Genomic DNA, 15,231 nt, shown 5'->3' on the forward strand with positions numbered 1-15,231 from the left:
TTTACCCTATCAGTCTCTGCCTAGATTCCCAGAGATTATGAGACTAGTGCTGGTCTTGAGTTCCTCACATGGCCAGAACCAAACTGGTCAGTCTCTCCTCCTTCTGGTGTGAAAACAGAACACCAGAATACAAGTTTATGAGATGAGTTTTATGATTTTTTTAATGAGTTTGTATTATGTTAGTAGTTTGAAAATAATTTAAAATAAGTGAGGAATAAACCAGCTCTCGGCTTGGCATCTGAAGACCTAGCTCTGTGGTCCATTGCAACGGAGCACACTTCCTGGAACTGTTTCTCTGTCTCGAAGGGGTGCCTCAGAACACCACCCTGAAATATCATACCAGCTTGGTGGGCACACAAGAGCTTCGAAATGTACTCTGTGGACTTAGGATGCCGTTATCTTTCCAGAACCAGAGTGTTATTTTTAAAGCCATTCTAATCTTGTCTCTCTCTTTCTATGGTTTAAAACCCTCCAACAATTTCCCATTGCAAACAAAAAAAATAAAATCCAAACTCCATATCATGGCCTACCAGACTGCAGGGTCTGGCCTCTGCCCACCTCTTCAGCTTCATCCAGTATAAGCCCTCGTTTTACACACCAGCCACACTGGCGTGGGACTCATAATGCTCCCCATCCCCTCAAGACCTTTGCCTGGGCTGTTCCCCCTGCCTGGAATGCCCTTTCCCCAACCTCTCCCCTCTCTCACCTCTGCCCCTCCAAACACTTCATTCCTTCTCTTCCTCTGTGACTCAGCTCAAGTTTTCTCAAGGAAGCCCTAGAACAGCCGTGTCCAATAGAACCTTCTGTATTGATGAAAATGTTCTGGATCTACCTGTTCAGTAGGGTAACTATTAGCCACGTATTGCTATTAAGGACTTGAAAAGTTTCTAGAGTGACTGAGGGACTCAATTTTAAATTTTAATTAATTTAAATTTAAATCTCAATAGCCATGCATGGGTCGTAGCTACCATATGGGATAGTGGGACTCTAGAATAATCCTGTGTCCTCCTGTGACACACACTCCTGGTTTCTTTTTTTTTTTTTTTTTTTTTTTTATTTTATTTTATATATTTTTTTTTCCACACACACACACTGTATTTTATTTTTACAAGAGATAAATAGACTGACACCAAGCATTGTACATGGATGACCACAACAAAAGCAACAATGATTGCAATTACCAAACATGAAACACAGTTATACTATGTCATAATATTGACATTCAGTCCAGTAATCCTCCACTGTAACAGCTCCTTTACTTTGCAGTGAAAATTGATTTGTATATTCTTTTCCTCTGAGTCCTTGTACTCCTGGTTTCTTATACTCTCCCTTCAGTGTACCTATCACATCTTGTAATTTATATTTATTTGTACATTTTTTTAATCCATTCCATATTAGACTGTAAAACCCAGAAGAACAAATGCTTTGTCTGCTTTGCCACATTTGTGCCTATAGCACCTGGAATGGGATCTGTCCAGAGTAGGTATGTCATAAACATTTACTGAATGGATGGATGGTTGAATGAGTGAGTGGTTAGTGAAGGGAGAGAGTTGCTTAGCCTGGTGCTCTGATAATGAAGTGCAGTCATGAAAAAGGTCAGCCCCCAGGTCATAAAATTAAAAGTAAGCTAAATCTGTGCTTATAAGCACCATACCTTCCCTGTGTATAAGCAAGCCTGTGTGTGTGTGCACGTGTGTGTACAAAAGCATAAAAGTGTGTTTGCAAAACTTTGCATTTGTACAGTTGTGTATGGACACGTATGTCCATGTGTTGGCGTGTCAGGGAAATGAGGTCACTAAGACACATGCAAAACCACTCAGGAAGGCAGTTTCTAAGTCAGTACTTTTTATTTTGAAAGATTTGTCAAACTCTTCACATCGTGGTGAGAGTTTACATGATTAATAAGAAGCAGCTTTTTCATGAAATGCTTGGAGGTGAACGAGTTCTCAGCCTGTGAGATCCGACCATCCCATTGACTTTGAAGTTTCTTTTGATTAATAGAAAGAAAAGAGAGGGGTGGGGGAGAAGAGGAGCAACATGCTAGCAACCAAAGGAAAGATCCCTCATGACAGCCGTCCAGATGTGAAAAAAGAGGAAAAAGCCAAAAAACCAAAAAAAGCCTTAAACAAAACCGATTCACCAGCTGCACTTTTTCTGTTTTACAACATTCTGAGCCTCACTTCTTGATTTTGGCCTTTCTGGCTGAAACACCCTCCCACTCCTGCATCTCCCAAAGACAGTTCGGAGGGGAGCAGCCCTGTACAATGTGGTGATCTGCCCCCCAGAGGTGTGGTGGATTCTAGAGAACTGATGGTCCATGGCTCTGAAAAGTTTGAACAAACAGCCTCATATGAAAAGAAACAGCACTGAAAAGTGAGGGGGTCGGGGAATGGTGAGGAACCGGGTTTGTGTGAGAGTTTATGTATTCCCAGAACACAGTCTTGCGGTCTTTCTCTCAGTTACAGCCCCGGGCAAACAAGATTTGTTATCTGCGGTTCTGGCTGGTGGGTTCTGCAGGTTTTCCCCACCACTGATCCTCTAGCCCCAGAAACATCCTTGCCAACGTCACATGTCTATTACTTCCCTTTGCCCACCTTCAGGCCGCATAGGGATGACCCCCTGGCAGCCATTACCCTGAAATAAAATTAACACAAAGTCTGATTCGGTGAGTATTAGTTTCAAACAGAAAAGTAGAAAATCTAAAGATGCAACGTGTGCTGAAGGCAGACTTCAACAGATCAAAATTTCCACCTATATGCCACTAAGACGATGGGCAGAGGTGCAAATGTTAAGACAAAAGTGGGACCGTTAGTAGATGAGCAAGAGGCCGTGATAGCTGAGTTACAGCTAAGAATGGCATGACTTGGGTTAAAATTTCCATGTTTAGCACCGTTAATGTACTCATTTAAGTCTATATTAGCACCTTGACCCCAGGCAGAACAACAAACCATCCAAACATTTTAAACATTGGGGAAAACAGGAGGGGGAAGGTCAAAGAGAAAGAATCTGGTTCTGCAGGTGGAGACGTGGATTTAGATCACGAGATCCTTGTCGATGTCCCCTGTAAAGCAAGAAGAAGCAGCATTAGACTTGGAGGTCGGTGTTGATGAAGATGTGCTTCCCAAGGAGTTGGCGGATCCCACCCATCCCCGGGACCAGGGGCCAGGTGACCAGACCAAGGTCACCCAGGGAGCCTATGACTGAGAACTTTGGTCTCCCCCTCCCTGGCCGGTCCTTGTCACTTAACACCCACTGCCAAGTTACACTCCCTGTCTCCTCTCCAGGTGCCTGCCACTTCCCAGAGGAGTGCTAGACACAGAGTGCGTGCTGATGCTCGAGGAAGGGAGAGAGAAAGAGACACCCGATGGATGGACAGAGAAGGATCAGGAAGCCGCCTGAGAGAGCGAGGCCCACCCAGGCGGGGAGAGCAGACAGAAGTTAATGAGGCACAGAGAGCAGAGATGGGCAGAGAGGACAGACACACAGACGGCAGAGAGGGCAGCGAAGGGGGAGGGAGAGGACGGCGGCCCCTTTGCTCAGACACTCACGCTCCTTGATGCCGAAGCAGCCGGCCCACTCGTCCAGGGCGATGTATTTGTCCTTGTCCAGGTCACAGGTCTCGAAAAAGCGGGTGGTGCAGTGCTCCATGGGGATGAGGGGCGCACGCAGTGGGGCTAGCTCGGTGTGAGACAGGTACCTGCAGGGGATGAGGTGGGGGAGAGCCTGAGAGCCTGAGAAAGCCCCACACCCCTGCATGGGGAGACGGGGGCAGGGAGCCTGCCCCTCGGGGCCGAAGGAAAGGATGTTCAATGCAAGATGAGAAGCCAGAATCCTGGGTCTCCTCCCAGCTCTGCCACTGACCTGCTGTGTTTCTGAGAACACAACCCTGGCCCACCCTGAGCCTCAGTTTGCCCCTCCATCAAAGGGGGAGGAGTTGACCATAATGTCCAAGGGCCCTTCCAGTTCTGATGTCTGTGGGTTCATAACACAGGTCTCTTGGTGCATTTGTTTCCTAATTGGCTAAGATTTGAGGGCACAGAAACTTAAACTGAAAATATTCAGCATTTCTGCTATTGGTAGATCAAAATCTGGTATGGAACAACAATGCATGTTTTCTGTGGACACACATTTACACAGCTGCAAATGCACGTTAAAGAGGCTAAAAAGAGATGCATCAAAATGAAGAAAGCGCTGACTTCTGGGGAGGAGCGTGGGAAGAGACTGGGACTGGCAGGGAGGGTCGATAGAACTTTATCATTTGTATACTGTGTCATGTGTGAGAAGGAGGCCTTTTGATTTCTCTCCCACTGTCCTCCATTCCTGTCCTTCCAGCTGGCCTGGACTCCAGAGCACATGTATGATTTTTTTCCTTGTTCCCCGGAGCCCTCAATTAGTTGTCCTCAAAACACTCTTCCCCAAGGGACTACAACTTGACTCCAATTTCCTCTCTGACCCCCAGGCCCTCCTGCCCCACCCAACTCGTGGAAGGAATCACACACTGTTTGAACTGAACCCTCCCCCCTTCATTATATACCAGTGAGAAAACTGAGCCCCAGAGAGGGGCGGGGACTCAAGCAAGGTCACCAGGCAGCTCTGGGACAAGGAGAGGGGAAGGATGGATCCCCTGACCCAGGCTGAAGCGCTTTCCCAGACTCACAGTCCTTGCAGCTCCATCCAGAAGCCTCCCTCCTGGCCCCTTCCTTGCTCAGCCTGAGCTCCAGATGTTCCCCTGACTTCTCCCCTCCCCTCCCCTCCACAGTATGACTCAGATGGATCCCAGCCACGGAAAGAGCCTGGGAGAGAAGCAGCAGGGAGTTTCCCAGTGCTCAGGAGACCCCAGGCCCCCTGGATCACCCACAGGGTGGGCAGATTCCAGGCACAGGGGTTGGACCAGGAGGGAGCGGTGAGCTTGCCCGAGGGGAGCATCCCTGGGCACAGCGTGCGAGCAGGGTGGCCTTCCTTTCCGTGCTGCTCCAGGAACACACAGCAAAAGAAGGCCAGAAGGCGGTAGTGAGGGTGACCACCCCTGCTCAGCTGCAGGTACGCCAGCTTCCACCTGCAACTTCCAGGAGCCTTCTTTCCTTTTTCCTTCGATTGTGAAAAACTGATCATCACCCAGAGTGTGAGCTCCATGGGGGCAAGGGCCATGTCAGTTCTGATTACTGTTCAATCCCCTGCCTAGAATCATGCTGGGCGTGTAATAGACACTCAGTAAGTGTTTGTTCACTGACCAACTCCCTGCCTATCCTGCAGGGCAGTTACACAGCACTTCCTAACTCATTTCGACAAGGGGCAAGAGCGATCAAACCAAGGGCTTGCCTTGGGGATGAGGCTGGCTCTGTGAATTTCTTAAGCACTTCCAGGGCCGGCTTTCCCTGTTAGGGCTGGGTCTCAGGGTCTTGCTGAAGGACAGTGAGCACACAGGCTGCCCCACCTTGGCTCTGCCACCTCCTAGGAGTCTGGCGTTCCTTCCTAGCTCGCTCTCCCTCCGTGAATGGATACCCCAGGCCAACACTCACCGGGTTAAGGAGGGGTTTTCAGTTCCAGTGGCTTCTGCCTCTTCTGGCAGGAGAGAGTGTCTCATGGCCTTCTTCCCCCCCGGTCCTGCATCCTTTCTCCTACACCTCTCCCTTCCTGCCACAGCCCTTAGGCAAGCCGCGGGCTCTAGGGCTGGGAGCAGCAGAGGCCCCTGGGAGGTTTTCTGACCACATCTAGTGCACCTAGCAGCGCTGACCCACGACTGTCCACTCCAGGGCCAAGCCAGAGCAGCTCCCCGGGATCCGGGGGGCCTGGGGTCTTACCCATCGATGGGGTGCTGGTCCAGCTGCCCAAACTGCCAGTGCACAGGGAAGATGTACATGTTGTAATTCTTCTCGAAGTCCCGGGCCAGCAGCTCCACAGGGTGGTCTCCGGCTTCCAGGCGCTTCTCATTCTCGTGGATCTTCTTCACCTGTGGGAGCAGAGACGCGTGTGACAAAGAGTCCGGGGAGGCTGTCCAGACCAGTCAAGGCCCCTCCCCACTCTGACAGGAGGCCAGAGCTGGCAGAGACCAGCCAAGGCCAAGGTTCAAAATGAGGAAAGGAAGTGGCGTAGATGGGTACCACCATCTCGTCCACAAAAATGAAGGCCTGGGGCGATCTCAAAAGGCTCACCATAGGGCTGCCACATCAGAATGACTGGGGAATATGTGCAGATGCAGCTTCCTGGGGCTTGCTTCACAGAGACACTGATTCAGTGGGCCTGAGGCGGGGCCCGGGAAGCTGCATTTATCAGTACTCCTAGTGCTTGGTATGTCCATTAAAGTTTAAGATCCACAGACTCAGAAGGAAAAAGGAATAGAGTTATTTATGTCTCTTATGGAGACAAACAAAGTGAGCAGGTCTTTTTGTTACAGGACTTCTCAGAGCCTTTAAGATGTGAACGTACTCTAGGAGCCTTCAAAGGCAGCAAGGAGGGGTCTGTGTCCTAGCGCCCAGAATACTGGCACTCTTTGGAGTGGGGATGTGGGCTTACGCTTGGGGCTCTAGATCTAGGAATGGGACTGTGGATCCCAGCCAGCCTGGGGCCAGGAGGCGTCCCGCTCAGGCGCCCTGGGACAGGATGAAAAGACACCACTCACCCTCAGCTTCTGCTTCTCGGTCAGAAGGTTGTTGTCCTCATCCCTCTCGTACAGTGTGACCAGGACGTTCTTGAGCCAGTCCCGCATGCGCAGGGGGAACTCAGTCAGCTCCGAGTCCAGGCAGGGAGCGATGTCTAGGGCCCAACACACAAGGATGGTCAGCACAGACCCTGATTCTCCCTGCCTGAGGGCCAACCTGCTGGCTGGGCAGCTCTCCCCGCCCCACGCCCTCCTCCAGCAAGAAGCTTCAATCAGCGACCTTGATTGAAGCACAGGGCTCAGCCTCTCTGGGCCACAGTGTCTTCACACCTTTTGAACAAAAGAGATTATGTGGGGGGAAGAATACTCTGCAAGTGGACAAGTGCAAAAGCACGTCTGCTGTCCCTTTGGTCTTCATCTGATCTGCGGAGGGAAATGGTTCCCTCCAATGGCTCTTGCATTTTTCTGGGTGTTGCGCCCTGAAAACAGAGGCCAGGACCCACATGATGATGTTGACTCTTGAGGGGTGTTTGAAGCTGGGATACTGAGGAATAGCATCCACCCATAGGCCCCGCTTAGCTGGGGTGGGGATTCAGGTATGCTTAATCACCAGAACATTCTTAGCGATATGATTCCATCCTGGTCTTTGGAACTTGGGATCCCAGAATGTCAGACCTGGAGATTTCATCCAAGTCCACCCTCTTGTTGGACATATTAGATGTCCGTGTGGAGAGAAGGGGCTCGATTAAGGCCACCCTGTCAGAGCCTCATCCAGCACCAGAGCATGTGGGTGCCTGAGGGCCTAGGGGTCCATCCTTCCCTCATCCTTTCACCTATGCGAAGCCCCCTCTGTGATTAGGACCACAACCTTCTTCACCAGCAGCTGGGGAAAGGAAGAGAAAATCTGGGTTGGAAACGCTAGGAGTTGGAGGGAGTGAGTGATATGCCCCAGAGGACGGGAGAGCCGCTCGGCACGTGTGTCAGTCTCACTGCCCAGGAATTCCTACCAGCATTCCTCCCACTGCCCTCCTTCTCCAGGCTGTGCCTTCTCATTTCACACCCTTGGCCCCGTAACTGGCAGAGCGGGGCTGACCACAGGAGAATCTGGTTCCCCCTCCTCCACCTTTCTGCACGCTGCACACCTGAGGCAGGTGAGGGGCCCTCCCCAGTGTCATCTGGTGCCAGGATGTACCAGACACACCACGTGGATGTTGTCTTGGAGGGGAGCAGAGGTGGCCTTGGGTGTTTCCGATGATAGGGAGGCAGCCACGCTGAAGCAGGAGCCTGGGCCAGCTGAGACTGCACCTGGGATCACTAACAAAGGGCCAGACAACACCTTGGCATCCCTTCCGCCAAACACCTGGCTCCCAGGTTTCTAGAAGAAGGTGGTGAATCATATGTCTTATGCGGGCAGACAGGAATGTAATGGAGTAAAATGGCCAAGGATATGACAATATTGAGTAACAGGGCCTAAGGGGAACTGACAGCCTTGCCCCAATTTTAAAGCATTCAAAGTCAAGTATTTTTAAAACACTTTATAGGCCTAGGTAGAATATCACTTTTGCTTCACAATGTTGAAGCAGGAAAGATAGTGGTTAGCCCTATAGAAGAACTTCCTCACCTTTACAGAAAAGAAATGAGCTGTCTTGGATGCTAATGAGAGGCTCCAGAAATCCTCCCTGATCTTGTGCTCCCACAACTGCTCAGTTCTTCCCTGGACATGTCCTGAATGCAGATACCTACTCATAGACAATCATCTCATTTTATAAATGGGAACCCTGAGGCTCAGGGAGGGGAAGAGATTTGCCCAAGATCACACAGCACAGGAGTGGCAGAGCCAGCCTCAGTGCCAGTTCAGTGCCTTTTCCCTGAGATGGGAGGCTTGGCAGGGTCTGAGGAGAGACTCACATTTGCAAGGCCCGATGTAGTCCAGGTGGAGTTTGTGGCCCTTCTTGGTGCCCTCCAGCGTGCACTTGGTGGCAAAGAAGTGGCAGGAAGAGTCGAAGGTCTTGTTGTCATTGCTGCACACCTGGCGGCAAAGCATAGAGGACCGCACCCTCATTCCCAGAGCCCTTCGCTAGTACCACCATCCTTGCCCATTTCAGAGATGGAGACACTGAGGGCCAGGCAAGGAACGTGATTAGCCCAGGGTCATACAGTGAGTTAGTGGTGGGGCCCAGACAAGAATCTACTCTTTGGGCTCCCAGGCCGATGTTCAGCCCATGCTGAGAGCCACTGCTGGTCTCTGAGCAGTGGTATGACGGAGTCAGGGCTGAGACATGGGAAAGCAAACCTGGGAGATATGGAAAGGATGAATTGAAGGTGAGGATGGGTAAAGGGCAGGGTGTGCAGAAGAGTTAATACAGCAGGCCTGGGATTGTTATCCTTAGAAAGGCGCACTTATGATGTTGGCCCTTGGCTGGAGTCTGAAAACGTGGCTGGTAAACAGTTCCCTGAACTGTTAGAAAACTGTCCACAATGATGAAAGTGGCTCACTGTGCCTAGATTGCTTGTACAAATAATATGGTTCATGCTGAACATCTGTTTTCCTGCTTGGAGTCTGGACTTTGGGTACATGCTAGGGAGGGGATGTCTGTGTGACCAGCCCTCAATTAAACGTTGGGTGCTGAGTCTCTAAAGGGCTTCTTCCTTGGGCAGAAGCCTTGCTCACATGTAGCTACATCGCATCTTTGTAGCTGGGGAAAGAGTGGGTTCTGTGAGACCCCTCATGGCAGGGGGAGAGTAAGCAAGACTGTGCATGGATTCCTCCACACTCTGCCTGTATCTTGTTCCCTTTTCATCCAGCTACATACCCTTAACTCTTAGCGGTGAGTGCAACTGTATGCTGAGTTATGTTGGTCCCCCTAGCGAGTCTCTGCATGAGGGGGTGGCCGAGCAGAGATGCCGTGGGCTGAACAAATGCAGTGGCAGAGTAAGTGGCTGCGTCAGGAGGAGGGGAGCCTTGCGTTGAACATCCTGCACACGCTTATTGCTTATATATCACTGCAGAGGGAGAACTGATGGGCATTGGTGACCAGTGCGGTAGGGGGTGAAGGGGTGACGAGGAGGGAAGAGTTGACAAAGATGCTAAAATTTGGAGCCCAGAGGATAAGTTGTACTGGGGAGAGATTGAAGATGGAGAAGCCAGGTGGGAGGTTGTGGGAATGGTACTGGTACTCAATTTGTTGCCCTGAGCTAGGTTACCACTAGCACAATGGTTGACATGCATGGGTGCTCAATAAGTATTTACTTGGATGGATGGATGGATGGATGGATGGATGGATGGATGGATGAGTCCTACTGGAGGAATAATGAACAGGTTTGAAAGATTTTTAAAAATAGCACATATTGAGAACTTACGAAGTACCAGACATTATCTGACAAATCCCCACAATAGCCCTATGAGATACAGTCTATTTCTGTCCCATTTTTAGAGGTGAGAAAACTTGGAGAGGAACATAGCTAAGATCCCACACTAACAAGTGGTGGCGATGGGGTTTGATGTCAGCCTTCAGTCTGACCCAGAATGCACATTTTTGGACCTGATGCTTTGCCAAGCTGCTCCCACGTACAGAAAGCCCCTCTCCCGGTGCCTGGTGGTGCTGATGTATTCCCTTTGGAGTCTGAGTAGAGTTGGAAGCTGGTGGCGCCACGTAAATTCTTGCTGGTTGCTGGAGTCCAGGGACGGGAAGAGCCTCCCCTCCGACTCGCTTGCTTGCTGTGACTACACCTAGCGAGGGGACTTCTGAGACCGGAGCTGCCCCGTGGGACCACCAAGCAGCAGTGTTCTGGGCAGATGCTCTGTGTTGTGAGGACCCCAGCCCCCCGCCCTGCCCCTGTCCCTCAGGCTCACCTTCTCAAACTCGCCAATGGGGGCAGGGCAGCTGGTGGGGTCCTGGCACACGCACATGGGGGTGTTGTTCTCGTCCAGCTCGCACACCTTGCCATGTTTGCAGTGGTGGTTCTGGCAGGGGTCTGGTGGAGCGCAAGGGCACCCGGTTAGCACGTCCACCCCACCCCACACGGATCCTTGGACAGAAGTCCTAGGCTGTGGCCCCCACTCGGGCTTTGAGCAGCCCTGCGTCCTCCCTTCTCTTCTGCTGAACCCAGCAATCGGCATGGAGGGGAGCAGCTGGCTCAGCCTGGGAATTAGAGATTCAGCCTGAGGTCAGGGCCAGGCACACTTGGGGGGCTGGGGGCTCAGTCAGGGACCCAGGAGCGCCAGGTGCCATATAGCTCCCCCAAGGATGGAAGCAACCATTGTGTCCTCAGCTGTCGGCGGATCAGTCATCGCAGGGCATTTTGGGATTTTAGAATAGACTTTCTAAAATGACTTGGAAAGCCAGCTGTTGTCACGGAGCCAGGGAGCTGTGAGGCCCAACAAAACAGACTTGAGTGGCTGTAGCGGAAAAGGGAGCAGAGCCCCAAGGCCCACACTGAACAATAGAGCCTGCCTGTGTCTGGTAAACACTGGATGAGGGGCGTGGAGGGGAAGGAACATGACTCAGTAGACGCCCCTCTGGTCCAAGGAATATTCTGTGCCCTCAGGATGCGAGCCCGTCTAGCCTTTTCCTCCTGGTGCTTGTCTGGGGGTATCAGAGTCATCCTTTGTTGGATGCCTGCCCTGCCAGGCCCTGGGCCAAGGGCGCTTCTGCTTTATCTCATAATCCTCTGACAGCCCTGGGGCAAGGATCTACCATCTTCACCCTTCCCCAAGTAAGACGTGAGGAAGTTGGGCTCAGAGAAGCTTCACAGGCTGTCGGAGGGCATCGCAGAAAGAGGCGGCAGTTTGGAGGCAAGCCTTGTTGGGTTCGCCTCCAGAGTCTGTGCTATTAGCCCCTGGGGTACGAAGTGTCTCCACTGTGTGGGATGGGAATGCTGGCACTGTGGGTGGGAGACAGAGGCCCTGGGTCATTGCGGTTGCTCTGGCGCTAACTCCACGGGTAGCCTTATATGAGTTGTGTCAGGTTTCCAGGCCTTATTTCCTCACGGCTGTGTGAAAATCAAATAAGCTCATGAGTGTGAAAGCTTCTGGGGCCATCGAGTGACCAGATGGGACTGGGGACCTCAGTGGGAATGTGAAACCCAACTTTGGAATTACAGTAAAGAGCTATAAGGGGAGAAGGCCATTTGCAGCTTGAGAACTTCCCTTCCTGACACTCACGGCCTGGCTATAAATAGGTCTTTCCAGATTCCAGAAAATAATCCCAACCTTTCAGTCAAGGCAGTTTCTCCTCCACGGCCCATCCTGCAGAGAGGACCGCACCCTGCATTTCCTTGGGAAGGAACTTCATGCACGCTGGGCCCACGCTTTAGGCCCAGGTGGCAGAGGGCAGAGGCTTCAAGTGACAAGACACAGGGAAGGGACCTACTTTCAGCCACCACCTCCTCCTCGGCTTCCTCAGCACCTTCATCAAACTCTCCTACTTCCACCTGGACGGGGTTGGTTCCCACAGGTACCTGGGGTGGAGGGAGAAGAATGAGTCAAACGGCCCTACCCCCATCCCAGACCTGGAAGAAAGGGGCAAAGGCTGGAGGGGGCTTGCCTGGAGCCTCAGGTACCCACAAAGGGATGGGGAGAGACAAGCTGGAGAAGGGCACTGGGCCCAGGTAACAGAGAGCACAATTGCCAGGTCCAGAAGTGAGACTGAATCTTACAGGCCGCTGTGACTCTAGGGCCCCAGAGCTCTATGAAGATGCCTCAGAGGCCACCGGGGGGGTCAGGGCAAGAGGGGGTGCCAAGCTCTCCACCCTTCCGGCCACACCAGAGCAGCTCCGCTTTCATCTGTTTGACATATGGGGAAGACCGTGGGTGATCATCTGCGAAAAAATGTCCCACAGCTTAAAAAGTAAACAAAATTCAGGGCTTCCCTGGTGGCGCAGCAGTTGAGAGTCTGCCTGCCAATGCAGGGGACACGGGTTCGAGCCCTGGTCTGAGAAGATCCCACATGCCACGGAGCGACTGGGCCCGTGAGCCACAATTACTGAGCCTGTGCGTCTGGAGCCTGTGCTCCACAGCAAGAGAGGCCGCGATGGTGAGAGGCCCGCGCACCGCGATGAAGAGAGGCCCCCGCTTGCCACAACTAGAGAGAGCCCTCGCACAGAAACGAAGACCCAACACAGCAAAAATAAAAAAATATAAATAAATAAAAAATTAAAAAAAAAAAAAAGTAAAAAAAAAGTAAACAAAATTCAAAATCATAGCTCCCAACTGTTAGGTTCCATGGAAGGTTTGGGGAGCATTCAGGAGTGTGTCAGGATTGGGGGATACACAGGATTTACATCTGTGCCGTGCCCGTTCCAGCAGGAGACCCACAGCACCTGTTTGGCTTTCTCAGGGAGCAGACGTGGGCAAAGAGGGGCCGCAGGTCTGGGGTCCCTCCCCACCTACCTCGGACACCTCAGCCACGGTTTCCTCGACCACTTCCGTCTCATCAGGCAGGGCTTCCTGTTGCTGTTGGGAAGTGAAAATAGGGTTTGGAGAGGTCAGGGCCAAGGCCAGCTTGACTGCTCAAGTGCCTCGGCCTGGACCTCTAAAGCTGGGGAGTTAGGAGAGCGGCTCGTTGGAGACCCCCAAGGCTGTGCACTTGGGGGTCTCCAACGAGCAGAGCCCCTCAGGGACTTCTGTGAGTAGGGATGAAGGCACAGGAGGAGCCAAACACGGGGGCCCTGTGGGGCTCTGGAGCACCTCCCTTTATATTTATATCTGGAGCTTCTATCTAAGATTTGGCTTGGAAAAGCATTTCCGTTGCTTAGGCTCCTATAAAGTCTGAAAACCGCTAATGCAGACCAACGCCCTTCATCTTACAGATGGGAAAACTGAGACCCAGAGGGGATGAACACTGAATTTTAACAGAGGTCATTATCTTTCCCACAAGCGTGATATCATCATCATCATTATTATTATTTTTTGGCGATTCCTTCTTGGGGTCAACCTGTAGTTAGAAGAAGCAAGATAGCATATGACTTTGAGGTGCCTGGCTGGCTGGGGCTTCTTCTAAAAGTCATGCTAACTTGCCAAATCTTTTGCCAAAATCTCACTGCCTGATCAGGATTGCCAGCATCTACCATCATCACACCTTCTAGTGAAGAGAGGGTGAGGGAATAATAGGTGAAAGAAACTTTTCTTTGCCCGCTTCACGTTTCTTCCTCCGTCTTCTGGTCACAGCTTCCAGCGTAGCAGTGGATGACCACTGCTGGCCCTCTCCATGCGATTCTTGGAGGGCCTGTCAGTCAGGGTGCCTCACAATCCCTTGGCCAAGAAGCAGGCCCAGGACCCAAACTCAACTAGATTAGCTCTCCTTGAATTTTTTTAATCTTCTTGACACATTTTCTCAATATGTGAAAACTGTCGGAGTAGAGACATTCAAATGGCAACACCTCCATGACCGTCCATTAGATCTTACCTCCCAGATCCCAGAGCTGCCCTTTTCTAGTTCTCCCCAAGGCCTTGAATTTTACAATCTACCCCTGTATCCTTTTCCCTCCTAAATTAGTCAGATTGGAGTCTGTTGCTTGCAACCAAGTAGCCCTCACTGATTCAGAAACTAACGCAGCCCTCGCTCTGTGGCTTGAATCCCTTCTAACATCATCCCCATCAGCATCTCCCCCCTCTGCTACAATTCCTCATATGACCAACAGGTCACTTCCTTCTAAAGCAATTCTAGTACCTTTCTGGGAAGCTCTGATTGCTAAAAAGTGCATTTTCATGTTACATGGAAATCTCTCTTCTCTGGAATCTCCACCCAATGGTCCTCATTCACTTTTTTTTCTGAGCTTATTAAAGAAAACAAAAATTTGGGGGGGGGCTTCCCTGGTGGCACAGTGGTTGAGAATCTGCCTGCCAATGCAGGGGACACGGGTTCGATCCCTGGTCTGGGAAGATCCCACGTGCCACGGAGCGGCTACGCCCGTGAGCCACAATTGCTGAGCCTGTGCGTCTGGAGCCTGTGCTCCACAACAAGAGGGGCCGCGATAGTGAGAGGCCCGCGCACCGCGATGAAGAGTGGCCCCCACTTGCCACAACTAGAGAAAGCCCTCGCACAGAAACGAAGACCCAACACAGCCATAAATTAATTAATTAATTAAAAAAATTTTTTTTTAATTAGACAGTTAACTCAAGATGGGGAAGTCTCTGTCCCTTCTGAGCATCTAGGGCTGGCAGATTCGATGCCCCTGGGCTGGTGGTGGGAGGTAAGACCAAACAGATGTGACCTTTAGGTACTTACAGGGGCTGCCAAGGCCCACCCGGCCAGGCAAAGGAGGAAGAAGATCCAGGCCCTCATGGTGCTAGGAACCCTGTGGGGAGGAGAGAGATGGAGAGTTCAGTGAGGGGGAGGTTCCTTTTTGTTTGGGATCTTAGTTCCCTGACCAGGGGTCGAACCCGCACCCCCTGCATTGGATGTGCGGAGTCTTGACCACTGGACCACCAGGGAAGTCCCCAAGGGGGAGGTTTCTTGATGGAGAGTCCTTGACGCCGAGTTCCTGTGATATGCAAGGTAATTTTAAATGGTCCATGTTAAAGGATAGTGAAAGACATGGGAGTAAGTTGCTTCTACTCATTTCTCTTTCAATCCTGATTATATGAGAGAGTCTCAGTTTGGTGCTAATGTGTCTTTAACACCTAACACTCA

At 51.3% G+C, this 15,231-nt stretch overlaps 2 protein-coding genes across 2 annotated transcripts in view; one reads left to right on the plus strand and one right to left on the minus strand.

Moving 5' to 3' along the window:
• The window catches only part of SLC36A1 (solute carrier family 36 member 1), a 296,571-nt gene that overhangs the window by 228,943 nt on the left and 52,397 nt on the right, over positions 1-15,231 (plus strand). The window lies entirely within an intron of this gene.
• Positions 1,825-15,231, minus strand: part of SPARC (secreted protein acidic and cysteine rich) — a 22,167-nt gene continuing 8,760 nt past the window's right edge. The window contains exons 2-10 of the mRNA XM_007188622.2: positions 14,827-14,896; positions 12,990-13,052; positions 11,971-12,058; positions 10,452-10,573; positions 8,507-8,627; positions 6,620-6,753; positions 5,802-5,950; positions 3,549-3,697; positions 1,825-3,061 (exon numbers count right to left, since the gene is read on the minus strand). Coding sequence (XP_007188684.1) covers positions 3,033-3,061; positions 3,549-3,697; positions 5,802-5,950; positions 6,620-6,753; positions 8,507-8,627; positions 10,452-10,573; positions 11,971-12,058; positions 12,990-13,052; positions 14,827-14,883 — 912 coding nt within the window. The 5' untranslated portion in view covers positions 14,884-14,896 and the 3' untranslated portion in view covers positions 1,825-3,032. The remainder of the gene's footprint in view (positions 3,062-3,548; positions 3,698-5,801; positions 5,951-6,619; positions 6,754-8,506; positions 8,628-10,451; positions 10,574-11,970; positions 12,059-12,989; positions 13,053-14,826; positions 14,897-15,231) is intronic.

The sequence above is a fragment of the Balaenoptera acutorostrata genome, chromosome 2 (genome assembly GCF_949987535.1).
Source record: "Balaenoptera acutorostrata chromosome 2, mBalAcu1.1, whole genome shotgun sequence".
Lineage (NCBI taxonomy): Eukaryota > Metazoa > Chordata > Mammalia > Artiodactyla > Balaenopteridae > Balaenoptera > Balaenoptera acutorostrata.